This window comes from Humulus lupulus, chromosome 8 (assembly GCF_963169125.1).
Source record: "Humulus lupulus chromosome 8, drHumLupu1.1, whole genome shotgun sequence".
NCBI classification, from domain to species: domain Eukaryota; kingdom Viridiplantae; phylum Streptophyta; class Magnoliopsida; order Rosales; family Cannabaceae; genus Humulus; species Humulus lupulus.
In genome coordinates, this window is record NC_084800.1 from 85,613,710 (window position 1) to 85,636,858 (window position 23,149).

Sequence of the window (23,149 nt, forward strand, 5' to 3'; positions counted from 1 at the left end):
ATATAAATTCTTTTTAGTTAACACAATTTTTTTTTATTTAAATTTAAATAAATCTCAAATGTGTATTTTGACTCTATATTTTCGAAACAATGAGACAATTTTAAAGACTTGCTTTGAGAGTCCTGAATACTCTATTAGGACTCCTAAAGTGAGTCTTTAAAAGTCATCGTTCCTAATTTTTCAGTCCAAGTGTTTTTAGGACTCGGAGTATTAAGGACTCCCAAAGCAAGTTCTTAAAATTGTTAAGTAAAACACTCATTTTTTAGCTCTGATTTTTTTAGGACACTCATTGCGAGTCAAATTTTGTTTTTTCAGGACTCTCAATGAGTGTCTTAAAAACTCCTTAAATATTTTTAAGGACTTGCATTTATGTGTGTCATGTAAATGGTATAGTGAGATTGATTAAATACATTAGTTAATTGTTATGACTCATTTAATACTTTACTTTAAGTTTAGACAATTATCAGTTCATACGTTTTTATTTTAATATGTAGACTTTATATTATTTGGATATTATTAATATGAACTTTTTTTTTTCTATAATGTTTTTATTTTTAATTTTAAAATAATAAATAGTGTTCACAAAAAAATATTTATTTTTTAGTTTAGAAAATGAAAATAAAAAATAAGATTTCAAAAAAAATATTCACCAAATATGTTTTTTATTTTTTTTAAAAAAATAAAAATAAAAATTACCAAACATATTTTTATTTTTATTTTAAAAAAATTAAAAACAAAAATGGTTCATGAAAGCATTTTTATTTTATAAAAATCAAAAAACATAAAACAAAAATATATTTTTATTTTTGAATTTAAAAACAAAAATCTTGCCACAACAACCATAACTACTTCCATAAGACTAACTCCACTCAAGTTTGTTTTTATTCGGCCTATAAATTCACTGTGCTTGAAGCTCTTAAACCAATTCTGAGAAGTTCCCTCTCAGCCAAAGTAAATCTATTGCGTTTAGGGTTTGGTCTTCTTCAGGATTTCAGCGATTCAATCTCACTCTCACTCCACGATCAGGCGAATCTCATTCTCACTCCACGATCAGGCGAACCAGTTGCTATTCGTTTTTTGTTGATTGTTTGCTGCTGCTGCTTCTGAAATCGTTCTAGGGTTAGGGCTTTTGCTTTTGTGAATCACGAGATTGTGTTGTATTTTATTCGATTGTAGTTTTAGGGTTTGGAATATTACTACCATCTTTTTCGGATGTTATTGTATTTTCTTTATGTAGGTCTGGATTCCAGCCCATTCTGTTATAATTGACACTTATTTTTATTTGATTCAGATTTGATATTCCTTTTATAAAAGAGAGAAAAGATATTGTCTACAAAATTTGTTCCATAACAATATCATTCTTCTAAGAAGAAGAAGAAAATTTTTTAAACAAGAAAAGAGAACAAAATTGACTTTGTGACAATATATATTCATAAATGGCAAACCCGGGATTAAGTAACAGGGATAACCGGCAGCGTTTGGGCATTACAGAGCCCATCTCATTGGGTGGCCCAACAGAATACGATGTGATGAAAACGAAGGAGGTTGAAAAGGTGTTTGTTTTTCTTTTAATTTACAGCTTAAAATGTTTGTGGGTTTGTAATTTACAGCTTAAAATGTTTGTGGGTTTGTGGGTGTTTCAGTATTTGCAAGATGCTGGATTGTACGAGAGTCAGGAAGAGGCTGTTGGTAGGGAGGAGGTGCTTGGCAGACTAGACCAGGTGGAATTTAAGAAATAATCATATTATTTAATAAATAATGTTGGTTTTTGCTTCTTCCGATGATGTTATGTTTTTTTTTTTTTAAATGAAACAGATTGTGAAAGTATGGGTCAAAACGATTAGTCGGGCTAAGGGTTTGAATGAGCAACTGGTGCAAGAAGCGAATGCAAAGATTTTCACATCCGGTTCTTATCGATTAGGGGTAGGGCTTTTCTTGTATCTTTCTCAATCTTAATATATTATGCACACTCTGTTTGTCGAATATTCAATTGATTTCTTGATGATGATTTCTCGTAACTCTAATTTTAGAATTTAGGGTTAAAAATGTGTAATGGTTGAAGTTTGATAAATTTGCTTCCTAGTGATACCTATACTAAGGTCATTTGTTCCTAACTTTATGAGAAGGCTATTATTTGAGTATGACTTAGATTTTGTTGCAAAATAGCAACTGTTGATTAGGGAGTAAGGACTGAGAGTATGGGCTTTTTATTGCATTCCAGCGTTATCAAAATGCTCTAACCTTACATTTCTTCTACATAATTTGAAATGTCTTTGATCTCTAATATTAAAGTTCCATAGCCATTTCATTTAACAGTTGCATACGTATAGTAGTATGCAGTATCTTCTAAAAGATTACACTTAATTCTTTATTTTTAGAAATGCACTCTGGTAACTTTCTATTGTTGTGATTAACTTGTTTATGATATGTATCTAACATACTACATTTACTTGTCTATTTTTGACAGGTGCATGGCCCAGGTGCAGATATAGACACTCTCTGTGTTGGACCCAGATATGCAACAAGAGAAGTGCGATCAACTTGCCTCTTTTATAGCGCACCACAAGTAATTTTACTTCTTTTACTTTCTTAACTTGAGAATGAAATTGCTCCTATTAATTGGATGCAGGAGGATTTCTTTGGTGAACTACATAGAATGCTAGCAGAGATGCCTGAAGTTACAGAATTGCACCCGGTGCCTGATGCTCATGTTCCAGTGCTGAAGTTTAAGTTTGGTGGGGTTTCCATAGATTTACTCTATGCTAAACTGCCACTCTGGGTTATTCCTGAAGTAAGTATTGCTTTTATTCTTGAAGATGGTTCTGGTCAGCCTAATCTGTATCTGCTTTTTATTTATTTTTTTCTTTTTTCTTTTTTAATGGTCTCTGTATGGGTATGAAACGGAAAAACTTGCTTTAATGGTTTCTGTTTAATTTAACAATGTATATTAGCATATTCCGTCTGTAACCCCATCAAAGAAATAAATTTGACTTGAAAAAGTCTTACATATTTACGAAGAAAAACAGAGATCAAGTCTATACAGATACATCCATCTCTCAGCATTCACTTTCTAAAGAACAGTGAAAGTTCAAGCAGTACAAAGCCGAAGGGATTTTTGTGAATTCACCTGATTGGCTACATGGAGAGACTATTGGGCCTGGCCTGTCCTGTCCTTAAACACCTCTTCCATCCATGTTTTCCTATTATATTTTATTTTGTTTTGAGAAAAATTGTTATATCTTGTTATGTATATGTTAATTATTTGTGATTTGTTATAGGTTACCATAAGCATGTTAATTTCCCTTTAAAGTTTCTATATATCTTTGGAATAAAGAAATGGTTGAAATCACACATATTCTAATTCAAGGAGTGATCCAAAATATGTACATGTTCCATAGAACTCAACAATATGGATAAAAGCAAAATTTAATGGCTTGTATCTCAACTTTTTCTTTTTCCTAAATGTAATTACGTAAATTTATTCTGTCTTTGTCAAAAAAAAATTTAAGTAAATATATTCGAAGTAGTGGCACGTTCATCTTTGTTGGAAATTCCTGTGTTGTTTTTAACTAGATGCCACATGGGTCCCATTTCTTTTCGATGAGGCACAACTTTTGTCTTTCTTACCATTAAAATATAGGATTTTTTTTTTTTTTCTCAAAATAAGTATTTTAAATTGAACATTAACATTTTGAAAATATTAAGTATATTTACCGCAAAAAAAATATAAAAGTACAACATTTTAAAAACATTGAGTATTTTAACAGTCATTTACTCTAAAGAATACATAGAATTTTTGTTCTTTGAAATATTACTACTACTCAATTGTTCCTTCAAATAATTTTGTTGTTAAAAATTTCAAATTTGTCTTTGCTTTTCTCACAAGAGTTGAATTTTTTGTCCCAAATTTTTTTTACATCATTCTGTTCCACAAGAGTAAAGTTAGGCACACACTTATATTATACACTCAAAATACACATCATGATGTACCATATATTCTCAATCATTAAAATTTATTAAAGTGGGACTCTCCACTAAATTAACGTATGGTTAAAAATCTATCCAAATCATGTTCGTTATTTTGAGTGTATAAAATAGGAAAAATTACACATAGCATTATAAATTTAAAAAAAAATGAAATTTTATATTTAGTATATAAATATTGTTTACAAAATTGTAACATATAGTTACAAATTTGTAAACTTTAGTTTTAAATTTATAAATTTTGGTTACATTGTACATTGTACATTACGTGTTGCTGATTTTGTTTATACATTGTAGATTGGATATTCCCAATTATGTGTGTCTGATACTTTATTTTATTTGGAACAGGAATTAGATATATCAAACTATTCTATACTAGAAAATGTAGATGAACAGACCGTTCGCAGTCTGAATGGGTGTAGGGTCACTGACCTAATTCTGCAATTGGTTCCAAACATCCAGGTTTGTTTATAGACTTGTCAAGTTAGATGCTTATGGATGCGAATACATTCATGTTACAATACTTCATTTTTATCTTATTTCTGTTTTCTGTGTTCAGAATTTCCGCACTACTCTGAGGATCATCAGATTGTGGGCAAAAAATCGCGGTGTTTATTCTAATGTATGTGATTTTTCTATTGTGCTAAATTTTAAAATTTCGGAATCAGAGTTTTACTAATCAGAGTTTAATGACTGACAGGTTTCTGGATTTCTGGGTGGGATAAATTGGGCATTGCTTGTTGCTCGGATTTGCCAATTATATCCTAATGCATTGCCTAATATGTTAGTATCTCGGTTCTTTAGAGTGTATACTCAATGGCGGTGGCCCAACCCAATTATGTTGTGCAACATTGAAGAAGGAGGATCTCTTAGTCTTCAAGTTTGGAATCCTAGAAGAAATCGAAAAGATAGATATCATCTAATGCCAATAATTACTCCGGCTTATCCTTCTATGAATTCCAGCTACAACGTCTCGTCAAGTACTTTACGAATTATGTCAAAAGAATTTCAGAGGGGGAGTGAGATCTGTGAGGTATGATCATTAAATTTTTAGTGATTATGTGTTCCTTCCTTTGGTAAAATCACATGTGCTAGTTGATAACATTCAATGTTGATCTGTGTGGCTTTCTTCTCCAAGCTTTTGGTTTTTTTTTTTAATGATGAGTAATGGTTTTGTAGCTTAATTGTTTCTTGTTTGTGGTATCATGATTGTTAAAGTTTCTCATCTTTCTTTTGCTTGTTAGTATTTCCATTTGCTTAATTTAAATACAGGTCATAGTATTAGTTTTTACCTTCTCAAAACTAAATTTAGTGTTTTTATAATTCTACTTGAAGGCTATGGAATCGAACAAGGCAGACTGGGATACTCTTTTTGAGACATTTCCCTTTTTCGAAGCTTATAATAATTATCTACAAATTGACATCAGTGCAAAAAATGCTGATGATTCTAGAAATTGGAAAGGTTGGGTGGAATCTCGTCTACGTCAGCTAACATTGAAGGTGAGGAAGCTACCTCTCAAATATGCTATCTATATATGTTTAGTTTCTGCTCATTTCTAATGATCAGTGATCCATGACCATGTTATTCATATTTATGTATTCAGATTGAGAGGCACACTTACAACATGCTTCAGTGTCACCCCCACACTGGTGGTTTTTCAGACAAATCCAAACCTTTTCATTGTAGCTACTTTATGGGTTTGCAAAGAAAACAAGGAGTTTCTGCGAATGAAGGTGGAATCTTTGATATAAGGGCAACTGTTGACGAGTTTAAACAGGCAGTGAACGTGTATACTTTGTGGAAGCCCGGAATGGAGATCCGTGTATGCCATGTAAAAAAGAAAAACATACCTGATTTTGTGTTCCCTGCTGGAGTTTGTCCGCCCTGCCCATCCAAGTTAGCTAGAGCTTTGGAACTAAAGGCTTCGTCTGGACGCAAGAGAAAGCGACCTGATAATGATGTTGAAAACAAGACAAGTGTAAACTCTGTGGCCCCCTTTGGTGGGGATGTTCTTGACACAAGCTCCCCCACTAGTACCGCAAACATCCCATCTCAGAATGGCAACCACAACAGTGAAGTATCATCATCAAGCAGTTTGCCAACCAAAACTTCACTAGAAATTGTTGCTCATGCATCAAGTTCTATTGTAGCAGAGAAGATGGATATTGAAGAAGTCATGCTGGGCTCATATGCTCCTCATCAAGCTGTGTTAGAAGAGCTTGAAGATGTTTTGGAACATAGAAATAAAGTGACGTGCGAGTCTTCTATGAAAAATGAGCCAGGCGTTCTGGTAACCTCGCTATGTGGAACTGGTTCATACTCTAATGGTGGCTTAGAGGAGCTTGAGGTAAACTCTGTTACTTTTGTTTGCTTATTTCTTGCATCTGTTATACTAGTATGTTTACTCTCTTTGGAACTTGGATTTTATTAAATAAAAAACAAATTCATTTCATGAATTTCATCTTTGTTTCTGTTAGCATTGAAACAAAAAAAAATTATAAACTATTTTCAATTATATTTTATTAAACATTTTGTTACAATTTTTTTAGATTAAAATCATGATAATCTATTTTTTGGTTGTTGGTAGACCTAAGATCATAGACGTATATACATATGTAGTCCATATATAAAAATTGGATGTGTAGTGAAAAGTTGGTTTTCTTCATGGGAAATGAATTTAGAATTTAGCCAACTTGAAAAGTTTCACAACCCAATAGATAAAAATAAAGAACCAAACCTTATTCTCTAAGTAATTAACGTGATCTTTCTTCTTTGCCTTTACTTCTTAATTAGCCAAATTGCTATTTCATATGTAGCTGTTGTCTGCTTTCCGAGTGAAATAGTTCTGACTTGATCATTATTTTTGTCTTATCATTTGAAGCCTTCTGCACCAGTTTCAAAGGGATGTTATGCTTCTATCCCACAGCGAAAGCCTATCATAAGGTACGAAATGATTAGATATAAAATCTAATAAATAAAATTTTTCATTTAAATTCAAAAAGAGACATGTATAATTCATTTTCATTTCTCTTTTCATTTTTGCAGATTAAGATTCACTTCCTTGGCTAAAACTATTACTTGAAGCTAGTAAAGATTTGACATGTTCCTATCATTATTGTAAAAATTCTTTTATATAATTACTGTAATATAATATATGAGATTTGACATGTTAAAATTGTAAAAACTAAAGTGACGTTTGGTTACAAAATAAAAGTAGAATATAATTTTGCTTGTTAGAGATTTTGGAATAACTGAATAAGAATTATTATGTTTGGTATAGTATGAAATGTAATAGAATTAAATGAAATTTATATTATTTTGACCAAAATGCCTTTATTCTACTATCTTATGAAGATTCTTTTTAAATCAAATTATCATTTTTTATGTGAGTTTTTAATTATATACCAAATTATTTTTTTATTCTAAATTATAATTTTTTTATAAAATTACGCTTATATACAAATTAAACAAATAAATAATATATATTGTGCAGAACAAAGTACACTAAAATATCAATATTACTTCAAATTGTACTTAATTCAATAGAATTTGTTATTTTATTAAAAAAATTATAAAATATCATTTTATACTAAAGATATATATTTCAATTTTCATAATTTGTAATTGATATATATTTTGTATAATTTAAACTTTTAGTCAGAATTTTTACTTTTGTTAATTATGTTACATACACATATATAGTTTATGCATATAATACATATATATTTGTATAAGTTGATCTAAGTATATGTTATAATCATATTTATAAAAATAAATAATGATAATAATATACATAAAATATGACAATAAATTTGAAAGAAAAAATATTTAATAAAATATCAAAGTTATTATTTAACTAACATAGTAAGTGAATTTGTAAATAGAAAATAGCATTAATTATTTGACAAAAATTGTCAATAAAGATTGATGTAGAATCATAAATAAGCTAATTGTTTTTTTTTAAGAAAAAAAAAAGAAAGTGCAGCAAGAAAAACGAAAGAGAAATAGAAAGGATAAATATATGTGTATAGTTGAATTGAATGGCTATTCCACTAGATTTTAAATGGAATAACAATTCTAATACATGATTGAATAACATTTCCTATGGAATAACCTTTCCAATGTGTATTTATGAACCAAACAAAACAAAGCCCAAAAGATTCTTTCCTTTTCATTCTATTTTTACCCTTTCCATAATAATAATATTGTTTTTACGTGGAAAATTGGTTGAAATTCAAATTATTATGTTGAAATATATCATTGTTTCTTTGTATATAGCAAGGCGTATTCAGTTTTTTTTTTTTTTAGAAAAATTTACTATTTTTCTTTTTAATCATTTTATCACGTGGTTGACATATATTTTGTTTCTAAAAACAAGAATATTTTCTCTAAAACAAATATAGTTGTTTGGCAATATTTATATAGATAAGTGTAATGAGTTGTATTGTGTTGTTGTGGGGTTGTTATTTTTGTGTTGTTTAAATTTTATGTGTAGTTATTTTCATGTTGATTTTTAGTTGTTTAAGTTTATACATAGATGTTATGTTGTTGTGTTGATGTCAATTTGTTGTTTAGTTGTTTTCATATATATATATATATTTTCAAAAACCATGTTAGCATGCAGTAAGTTAATGTTTAGTTGTTGTATTATTGTAGTAAATATAAAACTTTAAAAAACGTATTTTTTGAAAACTTAAAGTAGTATTTTTTAAAAACAAAAATCAAGAGCCGTAAAAAAGTTAAAAAACACAAAAAAAAAAAAAGTATATTTTTTAAAAAACTTCTAAATTAAAAGGGAAAAAAAATGAGTTTTTTTCCTGTGTTTTTAACTTAATTTTTTTTGCCAATCTATTTTTTCACATCAATTTTTTATAACCTTATTTTTTTTATGTCATTATTTTTTCTTAGGATACTTTTTTTTTCAATACTTTATCTCTAATCATTTTTTCTTTCACAAGGCTTAATCTCTTCAAATTTGCTAACTTTACTTTCTCTCTCCTCCCTTGTTTTCCCCCATTATTTTCACTCCCTTTATATTTTTTTCATTATTATTATTATTATTATTTGTCTTATTGCTTTTCTCTCACAATACTTTTTTTCTCTCACAATACTTATTGCTTTTCTCTCACAATACTATGTTGCACATATATTCTAACTTTCTTTCTCATATTTTCATCACTTTATCTTCACATTACTTTCACTATTTATTACAATTTTTTTATCTTTTTAAATGTATTTATTAATTTTTCTAGTCAAGGTTTTCTTTAAGAAAAAAAATAGTTTTTAGATTACATCAGTCAAATATCTCTTGTTTGTAGAAAACAATAAAAATATATTTTTATTATCATTTCGAAAAACATAATTTTAAAAATAAAAAAATAAATAAAGAATAATGGCAAACAGGTCAGCTAATTCCAAGCACCAACTTGGTGGTGCTTTATGAAGGTCTATCATTAATGCCCTATTTAGTCTCCTTATAAACTAAATTCTCATTTTAATCTACTATCAATAATTCTAATTTATTCCTTATATTTTTGGGGGAAAAAGAGTTTGAAGAATTTTTTTTTTTAAATTCATGTCATATGTGATATAATGAATTTTATAAATGTACAAATATGTTACACCCAGAATGGTGTGACACTCGGATATATCCCTGAGCCATCTCTTGCCTTCCAGACTAGTTCGAGCTTGGAATGAGTGAGTTCGAATGTGGCGACATCGTCAATGTCTATTTGTTCCGAGCATAGGCAAAGTTAGGCGACGAGCTCGTGATCGACTGATAGTCTCAGAGATTTGATGAATCTCATATCTAAGTTAATCAGTTATATGTGAACATATTTATTGTTGTGCAATCCCAATGTTTAAGGGATATTATTTAATCTATTATCCGATCCCACATTTAATGGGACGTTTCCGTGTACGTAGGGAATAATGTATTAAATAACATTATGTTAATTGATTCCCAGAATATCTTCCCGAAGTATGTGGGAATGAATTTTGTAACCTTCTCTATAAATAGAGAAGGAAACTCCATTTGGAAGGGATGGATTTTCTAATTACTTGAGATAAAACTCTGGGCAACTATTCTCTGAAAAGTTTCTAGAAAACTCCCAAGTTCTAATAACATAGACTCGTGGACTAGGCAGATTTAACTTTCGAACCACGTAAAAAACCTAGTGCTGGTTCTGAAAGCTAATGGAACATGGCGAACTTGCATCGACTACTCTGATCTTAACAAGGCATGCCCTAAGGATTGATTTCCCCTACCTCGGATCGATCAGCTCGTAGATGCCACAGCTGGGCACAGTCTTATGTCATTCATGGATGCCTACTCTGGATATAACCAGATCGCCATGCATGCACCAGACCAAGATCATACGAGTTTTGTAACAGATAAAGGATTGTACTGTTACAATGTCATGCCTTTTGAGCTAAAAAATGATGGAGCCACGTACCAAAGGCTTGTAAACAGGATGTTCTCTGAGCATATAGGTAATAACATGGAAGTGTATGTTGATGATATATTGGTCAAATCTAAACATAAAAATAACCATGTTGACGACCTCGAAGAATGCTTCGCCGTGTTACGAAAGTACAACATGAAACTGAACCGCCAAATTTGCTCCTTTGGAGTATCATCGGGGAAGTTTTTGGGCTTCATAGTAAACGCGCGAGGAATAGAGGTTAATCCCGACAAGATCCAGGCATTATTCAACATGCCCTCACCTCGAAAGCATAAAGATGTACAGAGCTTAACTGGACGGATGACAACATTAAGTAGATTAATCTCTAAATCTACAAACCGACGTCTGCCATTTTTCAACCTTTTAAGAGGGGCAAAATATTCGAGTGGATAGAGGAATGCGAGCTGGAATTTCAGGAGCTAAAGAAGCACCTCGCGGAACTTCCCATCTTGTCGAAACCTATCACAGGAGAAATCTTGTACCTATATCTCGCTACAACCGAGCACGCCATCAGCGCCGTGCTCGTCCGAGAAGATCAAAAGGTACAAAAACTAGTATACTATGTTAGCAAAAGGCTACTGGGGGCAGAATCGAGATACCCAATAATGGAAAAACTGGCTCTCAGCCTGATCCACTCATCTCGAAAACTCCAACCTTACTTCCAAGCACACCCCATCCATGTGTTGACTGACCAACCACTACGGCAAGTCTTATCTAAACTAGAGGCCTCAGGTAGATTATTAAAATGGGCTATTGAGCTCGGACAGTTTGAGATCACTTATCATCCGAGAACGACCATAAAAGGGCAGGCCGTGGCAGACTTCATTGTGGAATGTACAGGAGTGTCTGATGACGAAGTTATAACCCCAGCCCGCAAGCTGTGGAAACTTTATGTCGATGGTTCTTCTAACGAAAATGGATCGGGGGCAGGAATCATATTGATCACTCCAACTGGAATTCGATTTCACTCCACCTTGAGGTTCAGCTTTGAAGCATCTAACAATGAGGCTGAATACGAGGCTCTATTGGCAGGACTTCAAATAGCCAAGGAGCTTAAGGCTAAAGCAATTCATTGCTACAATGACTCGCTGTTGGTGGTCAACCAAATCCTAGGGGGGTACCAGGCTCGTGGAACAAAGATGGCCGCATATTTAGAAAAAGCAAAAACAACACTCGGACATTTCAAGTTCTATACGATAGAGCAGGTTCCTCGAGAGAAAAATTCAAATACAGATGCCCTAGTCAGGCTCGCCACATCCAATGAGGTCGATGCACTGAATGTGGTCCCAATTGAGTACCTCTCAACACCCAGTATTAGCGAGCCCGAACAAGAAGATGTATGCATGATAGACTCCGAACCAACCTGGATGACCTCGATAGTTGATTACCTCGAAACTGGCATTCTCCCAGCAGAGCGGAACAAGGCTCAGAAACTGATGTATCAGATTCCCAGATACACTATTGTGGAAGGAAGGTTATATCGGAGAGGATACTCTATGCCATTACTCCAATGTGTAACTCCCCCTGAGGCCAAGAAAATTCTAGAAGAAATTCATGAAGGATTTTGTGGAGACCACGCTGGGGGGGCATAGCCTATCTAAGAAAATTATAAGACAATGATACTTCTGGCCCATTATCAAGGCAGACGCATTTGAGTATGTCAAGAAATGCGATAAATGCCAGCGATTTGCTACAATTCCTCGAGCTCCTCCATCCGAGCTAACTATGGTGACCTCCCCATGGCCATTTGTGGTGTGGGGAATTGATCTCATAGGCTCATTGCCAACTGGCAAAGGTGGAGTTAAGTATGCAGTGGTCGCAGTCAATTATTTTACAAAGTGGACCGAGGCTGAACCTCTGGCAACTATTACCTCGAAGAAAGTCTTGGACTTTGTGGTAAAAAAACATCATCTTCCGATATGGAAAGCCAAGAAAAATAGTATCAGATAACGATACTCAATTCGACAATGAATTGTTCACCAATTTTTGTGGGAAAAATGGGATAATGAAGAGCTTCTCCTCTATTGTCCATCCCTAAGCAAATGGCCAAATTGAAGCTGTGAATAAGACTCTCAAGAGTTCTATGAAAAAGAAATTGAAAAGAGCCAAGGGAAAATGGCCTGAGGAGTTGCCCCAATTCTTGTGGGCTTATCGAACTACGGCTCGTACTTCAACAGGACATACTCCTTTTTCCTTGGCATATGGATGCGAGGCCATGCTACCAAATGAGTTCGAACTACCCACTATTCGTAGCCATGCTTATGATCAAGCCACGAACCAATCCCTGCTCGAAGTAAGTCTAGACCTGATTGAAGAAAGGCGAGATGAAGCTCAACTGAAAAATGCAGCATATCAACAACGAGCTACGAGATATTTCAATAAAAAGGTTCAGGACAGGAAATTCGGATTGGGAGACTTAGTGTTAAGGCGTGTGTTCCTAACTACAAGGGACCCAGTGGCTGGCGTACTCGGGCCCAATTAGGAAGGACCTTACCAAATTGAATCAGTTATTCGACCTGGCGTCTACAAATTGGCGAGATTAAACGAAGAATCGGTACCACGAGCATGGAATGGCGAACATCTATGACCTTACTATCAATAGTGTAGGAATGATGTCTCTTGTAACCATGCTTGCTTATCATTACAAAGTTTCTAATAAAGATCATTTTCATTTCAATATGTTGTATTTTTTGTAAACTCTCTTAATTTAATAACCTATGGTCACACTCATATGATATTAAGGAGGCATCAGTGGTATATATACCATAAGTTTGAAAAAATGAATAACTCAAAAACAAACAAATGTCTGGACCGTTAACCCGACAAAAAGGTTAAAAGTGTATTCTAAAAATAAAGTGTTTGAATATAACCAAATGCGCGAACTAAGATAATTTGGACATAACCAAATTATTAAAAATAAAGTGTTTGGATATAACCAAATGCGCAAGCTAAGGTAGTTTGGTTATAACCAGATGTGCGAAATAAAGTGTATGGATTACAAACAAGATACGAGCTAAAAAAGTTTGGAACAAACCAGCTAAAATTAATCGACAGAAAGATGGAATATAAATAAACCCACTTCAAATTAAGTCGAGATCGAGGCTGGAATATCTTGCAAAAAGATAGTTTCAACCTCATAACTTTGGGGAGCTACCCGAGGACGAGGAAAAGTACTAGAAAAGCAGGATATAACTAAACTACCTATCTTACACACCATATAAGTACTTTTGAGTGCATGGTAAAGTACGTTCCGACCTTGACAAATAATGAGATCAGATACGGATATATCGAGCAAACTATGCGAGAATGCATGTGTTATCCCCATTTCCTGCAGGGGCTCGGGGCCTTCGTCCAGGCCCATTATCAGGTGCCATGTAGGCACGCGAGCCCGGCCCAAGGCCTCTTGGTATGGAGAGTGTCCAAGGGGAAGGGTATGGACCGGGGATTCATGTCTGGGCCCGTTGGAGGGGTCCGGAATGTCCCTCCGGGTCCGTCCTCCGCGATGATAGTCCGAGCGGTGTATAGAGCGTTCGGACCACCACGGCCTACGCGTCCCGATCCCGGACCCTGATACGGTCCGGGCCTGTGGTAAACGAAGCGGGACGAAGGTAAACGGACCCGGATCACCTCACCCCCGGTTGAAGGGGCCAAGCGTCCAGGACCCTGAAGCCGCCTCACTCCACGTGGGCGTTGTCCCCACTTTTCACCTGCAGAAAAGGCCACCTCGGGATTGCACGCCAATGTGTCAGGTCTACGCAGCCAAGTACTCTGACTGGTCTTGTCTCCTGAATCGGCCTCGTGACTTGAAGTGATTAGACCTAAAGCGTCGTTTTGTCGGGCGAGACGTAGCTCTAAGGTCAACCTGTTGGACCTTAGCTAGCTTGGAATTCATGTATTTTGTACCTTTTGTATTGGGCCTCCACTAGAAAGGCCACATATATCAACTTCTCCGATGGGCCTGGGTCGGACCCGACCCAGACCCGGTGTTCCGATAAGCCTATAAATATAAGCTACAGAACACTGTAAAAGGGGTCTCCTTTTCACCAAAAAGACAGGAACTCTGTCAAAATATAGAGGGAAAACTCCATTGTAAAAGGTTCTTCAAGCTCTAATAATATAGACTTGTGGACTAAGGCTAGTTAACGCCCCAACCACGTAAAAACCTCGTGTTAATCTTCTGCTTTCATTATACTTACTAGTAGATATTAGTTATTAATAGAGTTGTCGAAAATCTCGGTTAACAGTTTGGTGCTTTCATTGAGAGCTGAAGGAAGCTAGTGCTAACGTCAGGCCTTTACTACGATGGTGAACACACGACACACCACCTTCGACCCTACCAATCCAGAGCAGGGCAACGGAGACCCGCTGCCTTCGCAACATATTCCTCAAGACCTGCCCGAGGACGTGCCTCCTCAAACATCTCACCAAGACGAGTCACAGGACTACGAGGGTGGGACAGAATACGAAGTGGAAAACGAGGAGGAGTATTATGAAGAGGAAAATGAGGGGGAATACCACAACGAAGCTGCGGATCCCAAGACCCCCTGCGGCGATCAGCAAGACTTAGAGGTGACCAGACTAAGGCAGCAAGTCCTGGATCAGGAAGCTAGGATCGCTGAGCAGGCGGAGGCGCATCGACGGATGCAAGAGTCTCTCCAAGCCCTGCAGGCGCTCATGGCCGCGCGGGGTCTGGCAGCCCAACCCCACAACTGGCCCACTTCCAGAAACGTAGTAACGTGCTCCCCGAGAGTAAGCCGGGGTCCCCAGAGATGCCAGCCCGGTCCATCCCCCGGGGCCTTTTTCCGAACCGGCTCCAGGAGGCCCGGACGGGGAGCGACGGAAGACCCGGGAGATGACCACCCCCGTCGAGAAAGCCGGGGAAAGTTCACGGCCGCTACCTAGGAAAGAGAAGGTGCGCCTCGTCCCAGGACGAGGCCACCCGATCGATCCGCAGGGGACGCGGCCACGGAATGCACAGCCCCGGCACGCCCCAGGGCCAAACGGGCGGGAAAGGTCTTTGCACCCAAATGCCTCGGTTAATAAGAACCGTCGGGAACGGCCTTGCCGCGAGGAACGTCATGCCCTCAGTTCAGGGGACGGCACTTCCCGAATAGATTTACGCGATGGACTGAACGCTCGGAAAGAGCGGGCCCGCAAGGAAAAAATCCTCCCTCGAGACGGCAACCTCAAGAACAACATCAACGGCAGGAGGAACGAGAGAATCCCCTTGGAGGATGGCACGGCCAAGTTGCTCATGGAGCAGATGGCCGCATTAAAAAAGATCACTGATCGCCTGGTCCACAAGCAAGAAGGCACGGACACTGACTCCGACGAAGAGGATAAAGAGCCATGCGCGAGGCACATCCTGGACGCCGTACTCCCCAAGGGGTTCAAGATGCCGAGCCTCATTGCCTATACTGGAAATACCGACCCTAGGGACCATCTGTCCCAGTACAACCGACTCATGACAGTGGCCCATGTCAGCGACGACGACAAATGCCTCTGCTTCTCGATCACTTTGGGCGGTCCCGCCGAAGAGTGGTGGAAGAGGCTTAAACTGGGGTCCATTCAATCCTGGTCCGGGCTGTAGTCAGCGTTTCGAAAGCAGTTCATGGCCGCCATGAGGATGGATATCCAAATCTGCGCTCTCGCCAATATTAAGCAACTCCCCGCGGAGACATTGAGAGCCTACATCCAGCGTTTTACTGAAGAAGCCTCCAAGACGAAAGTCGACGACGGACAGCGCCTGGTGGCACTACAATCCGGGATCTGGGCCGGGTCCCCCCTTTTGGATGACATGCAGTGCAGCAAGGCCACCACCTTGGAAGAATTCATCAGGAGGGCCCAAGGATTCATCAACTGGGAGGAAGCCCAGATCCAAGCCTTCGGGTGGCCCCCGGCTCCTTATCCCGTCTCTTAGACGATTCCGGGATATACGGGACAGTTCCCGGCGCAGTCCTACGCCACGCCCCCCATTGCCCCGTGACCGCCCGTCACGCCCGAAATCAGTTACACCCCTACGGTATACAACCCTGCCACCTCAGGGTACGCCCCGACCCAGTCAACCCACTTCTCCGGTTATGGCGTCGCGCCGGCAGGACACAACATGGCCCCCGTCGTGGCCCAGCAATCACAAACGGGAGTGACTGAGGCAAGCATGAATCCCTCCCGGGGGAAGCGATCAGGCAAAGGCCAGAACCGGTCCGAGCCAGGAAAAAAGGGGAAAAGGGGCTACGAGCCCCAATATTCAGAATACACCAACTTGGTGGACACTAGGGAAAACATCTATCTGGCGACAAAGAGGGCGGTCCACTACCGGAAGCCTAGCCCCATGTTTAAGGGGGGAAGGAATCCGAGAGACACCAGCAAAAGGTGCGCCTATCACAAGGACGTGGGCCACACCACCGATGAGTATCGGCAGCTCAAAGATGAGATTGAAAATCTCATCAAGCTGGGGCACCTCCACCAGTGGGTAAGGATGCTCGTGGGAGTCCCTGGCGTGTCAGCAAGCCCCGGGCAACCCACGACCTCGGGAACGACTCGGGCATACCCCCCCCAGGGAGGGTATGAACAGGGACCTCTAGCGCAGGCCCCTCAGGGGGCCCTCGCCGCGCAAGTTCCCGACCCCGGAATGCCTTATACCTCCGGGGCAGCACCCCCTCGAGTTGACGGACATGTGGCAACCATCTCGGGCGGACCTCACCTGGGAGGGCCTTCAAGGAATGAACAAAAGCACTATCTGAGCGAGCTGGACCACGACCAGGAAGTTTGCGCTCTTGTCCAGGCTCCGGCTTAGTGCCCTAAATTGATAAACCTCCCCATCACCTTCACGGAGGATGACGCCCGCAACGTCCACTTTCCGCACCATGACCCGCTGGTCATAGACGCTCAAATTGCCAACAAATTGGTGTCCCGCGTGCTGGTGGATGACGGAAGTTCCGTCAACTTGTTGTTCAAACCCGCCTTCACCGCCATTGGCCTGACGGAAGCGGATCTGGTGTCCTCCCCGACCCAAATTTACGGCTTCAACGAAGATGCACTTCTCCCCATGGGAAAGATCCAGCTGCCGGTTACGCTAGGGGGTGAATTGCAGCACTCGTTCAAGTTCTGCACCTTTGTCGTGGTGGACTGCCCCACCGCTTACAACGTCATCTTTGGTTGGCCCGCACTGGTCAAGTTCGGGCCCATCACCTCCATCCGCCATCTTTGCATGAAGTTCCCATGCGACAACGGAGGGGTAGGGACCGTCCGGGGAGACCAAAAGAGCGCCCGGAATTGCTACCATGTCTCCGCCCGGCCCATATACATGGTCCGGGAGGAGCCCGTCGAACTAGTTCCCCTCCCTCCTGCTGAAAGGGTGGTCCAGGAAGAGGATGATCTGGACCCACGGATAGGGGACGATCGCGTCCTGGAGCCAATGGACGAAATAGAAGAGGTGTGCATCAGCGAAATCGATCCGACCAGGATCATCCAAGTAGGAAAAAGCCTGCCGGCAAACATTCGGGCCACCGTCATCGCCCAAGTCAAGGGAAACCAGGACCTTCTAGCCTGGTCCCACTCCGACATGACCGGGATCGACCGCAATATCATTTTCCACGCGTTAAGTATTGACCCAAATGCGACCCCGGTCCGCCAGAAGCGCAGGCCTTTGGGGACGGAGAGGGCCGAGGCCCTTAAGCTGGAGGTTGAGAAGTTGTCTTCCATCAACTTTATATGCGAGGCTGTGTACCCCGTGTGGCTGCCCAATCCCGTCTTGGTGCCGAAACTGAACGGGACCTGGAGAACATGCATTGACTTCACGGACCTCAACAAAGCATGTCCGAAGGACTGTTTCCCGCTCCCCCGAATCGACCAAATGGTAGATGCCACATCTGGATACGAGATCTTGAGCTTCATGGATGCTTACTCCGACTACAATCAGATCTCTATGCACGTGGCGGATCAGGAGCATACCAGTTTCCAAACCGACAAGGGCATCTATTGCTACATAGTCATGCCTTTCTAACTCAAGAATGTCGGAGCAACTTACCAAAGGCTCGTCAATCGGATGTTTCGGGCCCAGCTAGGGAAAAACATGGAGGTATACATCAATGATATGCTGGTCAAGTCTAAGACGTCCCGGAACCATTCGGACGACTTGGCGGAGGCTTTCGCAGTTATCCGGAGGTACGGGATGAAGCTAAACCCTAAGAAGTGCACTTTCGGCATGGCTTCCGGGAAGTTCCTGGGCTTCATAGTGAGTTTCCGGGGAATAGAAGCCAATCTGGATAAGATCAAGGCACTGATCGCATGGTCTCTCCCCGGAAGCATAAGGACGTGCAAAGCCTGACAGGGCGAGTGGCCGCCCTGAGCCGTTTCGTTTCTAAAGCCACAGACAATTGCATCCTTTTCTTCAACGTCCTTCGGGGAAGCCAGCGTTTCGAGTGGTCGCTCGAGTGCGAAGAGGCCTTTCGGAAGCTGAAAGAACACCTGGCCAAAGCCCCAATCCTGGCGAAACTGGTAAAAGGAGAGCCACTGTATCTATACCTGGCCGTGACCGAGCATGCGATCAGCGCCGCGTTGGTGCGAGAGGAAGAAAGGACACAACTCCTGGTGTACTATGTGAGCAAGCGGTTACTAGACGCTGAATCTCGATACCCATTGATCGAAAAGCTAACTTTCTGCCTGCTGATGGCGTCCCGAAAGCTTCGACCTTACTTCCAGGCTCACGCCATAAAGGTCTTAACCAACCATCCCCTGCGACAGGTGTTGCAGAAGCCCGAGTCGTCGGGAAGACTCCTGAAGTGGGCAATGGAGCTGAGCCAGTTCGATATATCTTACGTGACCCGGGTGTCCGTCAAGGGACAGGCCCTGGCCGATTTCATCGTCGAATGTTCTGGGATTTCTCCGGAAGAAAATATTCCCGAAGCCCCCGCAGCGCCCGTGTGGAAAATCTTCGTGGACGGAGCCTCGAACGAGAATGGGGCTGGGGTCGGGATCATCTTGGTGTCACCGCAGGGGCACCAGCTACAAAATTCCCTCTGTTTCCAGTTCAAAGCATCGAACAATGAGGCGGAGCATGAAGCTGTCATAGCCGGTCTGCGCATGGCCCGGGAAGTAGGGGCAGCGAACCTGGAAATTTACAGCGATTCCCAGCTAGTCGTTAGACAAATCTCGGGGGAGTATCAGACCAAGGGAGAGAGAATGGCGGCATACGTGACTTAAACGAGGGAAATGCTCCAGATATTTGCAGCGCATTCCATCCGCCAGATCCCTCGGGAGCAAAATGTCTTCGCGGATACACTAGTGAAGCTGGCCACCGACGCAAAGGCTGAGCTGGCCGGACTAGTTCCCGTCAACCATCTCCCCGTCCCGAGCATCAGGGCCCCCGCCGTCCACACCGTCGACCACTCCGCTTCCTGGATGGGACCGCTGATCCGCTGCCTGTCCACCAGGGAAGTTCCAAACGACCGGGCCGCAGCCAGGAAACTCCTGTACCAAGCCCACTGGTACGCCATGATGGACGGAAAACTCTACCGACGAGGGCTATCCATGCCTTACCTCAGGTGCGTGTCCGGGACTGAGTTGAGCGTCATCATGCATGAGGTGCATGAGGGTTTTTGTAAAGATCACACTGCCGGGCCCAGTCTATCCAAGAAGATCCTACGCCAAGGATACTTCTGGACAACCATGAAGAAAGACTGTATAGACTACGTCCGCAAGTGCGAACAGTGCCAGAGGTACGCGAAGGTCCCACGAGCCCCCCCGACAGAGATAACCTTGATGAATAGCCCTTGGCCCTTCGCAGTGTGGGGGATCAATCTTGTTGGATCTCTCCCGACCGGGAAAGGAGGGGTAAAGTATGCCATTGTGGCTGTGGACTATTACACAAAATGGGTTGAGGCAGAGCCCATGAACACAATCACTTCCAAAAAGGCCTTAAATTTCGTCATCAACAACATAGTGTGTCGGTATGGCCTCCCCTACAAAATCGTGTCCGACAACGGGAAGCAGTTCGACAGCGCCCACTTCACGGATTTTTGCGAAAAGCACAGTACAGTGAAGAGCTTCTCCGCGGTTGCCAGACCTCAGGCAAACGGGCAGGCAGAAGCCGTGAACAAAATCCTAAAGGGGACACTAAAGAAAAAGCTCCAGGCATGTAAGAGCAAATGGCCCGAGGAACTCCCCCGCGTACTATGGGCCTACCGAACGACCGAGAGGACGTCAACCAGACACACCCCCTACTCTATGGTCTATGGATGCGAAGTCGTCATCCCAATCGAAACGACCGTCCCGTCCCACCGACGCGACACATATGATCCCACCCATAACCATGCCTTACTCCAGGAATCGTTGGATCTCATCGAAGAGATCCGGGAAGAGTCGCAAGTGCAGCTGAAGATGTACCAGGGCAAGATCACGCGACATTTTAACTCCAGAGTCAAGAGCCGTAAGTTTGGAACCGGCGACCTAGTCCTGCGAAGAGTCTTCCCTGCTACTCAAGATCCAGGAGTGGGGGTTCTGGGCCCTAATTGGGAGGGGCCATATGAGATCCAACACGAGGTATGCCCCGGAACGTATCGCTTGAAGCGGCTCGATGGCTCGGAAGTCCCGCGAGCCTGGAACGCGGAGCATCTCCACAAATACTATCAATAGTCCAGGAGCTTTTCCCAGTTTAATGTTTTTGTTGTAAACAATGTATGCCTCAGGGCGAATTTCTTTCAAACAATGGAAATGACGTGTGCAAAACGTCATAAAGAGCTATTGTCACAACCATGCTAATCTTTCTCAAGTGACCCCAGACCCGTCTCCGCTCACTTGCGAGGGGTATCATCCCAGGTATAAACAAAATACCTGGTGGGGCGCAAGCTTAGGCTAGTCCCGGCTCGGACCACAGTCCGGGAGAACACAAACCCCACAGTCCCACCCCGGACGAACGATGTCCGGGGATATAAAAGAGGACCGAGCCCAAGGCTGGTCCCACCCCAGACGAACGATGTCCGGGGATATAAAAGAGGACCATGCCTGAGGTCGGTCCCACCCCAGACGAACGACGTCCGGGGGTATAAAAAAGAGGACCATGCCCGAGTCTGGTCCCGCCCCGGACAAACGACGTCCGGGGGTATAAAAAAAGAGGACCATGCCCAAGGCTGGTCCCGCCCCGGACGAACGACGCCCGGGGGTATAAAAAAGACGACCATGCCCGAGTCTAGTCCCACCCTGGATGAACGACGTCCAGGGGTATAAAAAAGAGGACCATGCCCAAGGCCGGTCCCACCCCGGACGAACGATGTCCAGGGATATAAAAGAGGACCGAGCCCAAGGCCGGTCCCACCCTGGACGAACGATGTCCGGGGATATAAAAGAGGACCATGCCCAAGGCCAGTCCCACCCCGGACGAACGATGTCCGGGGATATAAAAGAGGACCATGCCCAAGGCCAGTCCCACCCCGGACGAACGATGTCCGGGGATATAAAAGAGGACCATGCCCGAGGCCGGTCCCACCCCGGACGAACGACGTCCGGGGGTATAAAAAAGAGGACCATGCCCGAGTCTGGTCCCGCCCCGGACAAACGACGTCCGGAGGTATAAAAAAAGAGGACCATGCCCAAGGCTGGTTCCGCCCCGGACGAATGACGCCCGAGGGTATAAAAAATAGGACCATGCCCAAGGTCGGTCCCACCCCGGACGAACGACGTCCGGGGATATAAAAGAGGACCAGGCCCAAGGCCGGTCCCACCCCGGACGAACGACGTTCGGGGATAAAAAAGAGAGGACCATGCCCGAGTCTGGTCCCGCCCCAGACGAACGACGTCCGGGGGTATAAAAAAAGAGGATTGAGCCTAAGGCCGGTCCCACCCCGGACGAACGATGTCCCGGGGTATAGAACAAAGGACCGGGCCCAAAAAGTCGATCCCGCCCCTGACGAACGACGTCCGGGGGTACATCATAAAGAAGAACTGGGACCAAGGCCGGCCCCGTCCTAGAAAAGTGATGTCCGGGGAAGTGAAATAAAGAGGACGGAGCTCAGGGCTCGTCTGATTCGGATAATTGACCTCCGGGATATAAAAGCATCCGGTTTGCCCCAGGGCAAAGCCAGGGCCTAAAAATGATAAAAGGAGAACAAAACTCCAAGTTAAACCAAGCCCCGAGGGCCCTAGACTGGGTGCCAAGATTAGAGACTTGGAAAATTAAGTCGTTGGGTCTAGTCCAGGCCGTTGGAACCAGGACTAAACCCTTGCAATCAGTTAATCGCGACAACAAAATGAAATTTCTACTTGGAACAACGGAAGGAAGCCTTCGTAAAAACCAAAGAAGGTAGCAGTGTTTTAAATTTAATTACAAGCCAAAAACACTAATAAAAGTATAAGGCCGGGTTCGGGCCTACAGTGCATCCGTCCGGAGGTCCGTATCCTCCCTCTCCTTGGCCTCGTACTCGGCCCACTTTGACTCAGGATCAGGGAAGACGAGGAGATTCATACTCTTATCCTTGCACCAGGCCATGTAGATGGCCTCGTCAAAGGTGACATCCAGTAGGCCCTCGGCCTCCTCCTTTTCGTGATGGGTCGTTTCATGCGCCGCCTTCTCCTGAAGCAGAGAATCGTCCAGTTTGCAGACTCGGGCTTTCAAGGCCAGGATCTCCTCCTTATCCAGGGCGGACTGCGCCGCTGTCGTCTCCAAGAGTGTCGCCCGTTCATCGGCATCCTTTGTCTTCCGGGA

General features: G+C 42.0%; 1 protein-coding gene across 1 annotated transcript; it reads left to right on the plus strand.

The window, feature by feature from the left end:
- The first annotated feature begins 839 nt into the window (after positions 1-839).
- LOC133798010 (nuclear poly(A) polymerase 1-like) lies at positions 840-7,264 on the plus strand. Its single transcript, XM_062236175.1, has 13 exons — positions 840-1,119; positions 1,292-1,553; positions 1,644-1,721; positions 1,816-1,923; positions 2,468-2,530; positions 2,630-2,791; positions 4,333-4,446; positions 4,544-4,606; positions 4,685-5,017; positions 5,320-5,484; positions 5,589-6,332; positions 6,867-6,928; positions 7,031-7,264. Exons 2-13 carry the CDS (start codon positions 1,437-1,439, stop codon positions 7,065-7,067), a joined length of 2,046 nt encoding a protein of 681 aa, XP_062092159.1. The 5' UTR covers positions 840-1,119; positions 1,292-1,436; the 3' UTR covers positions 7,068-7,264.
- Positions 7,265-23,149: the final 15,885 nt, after the last annotated feature.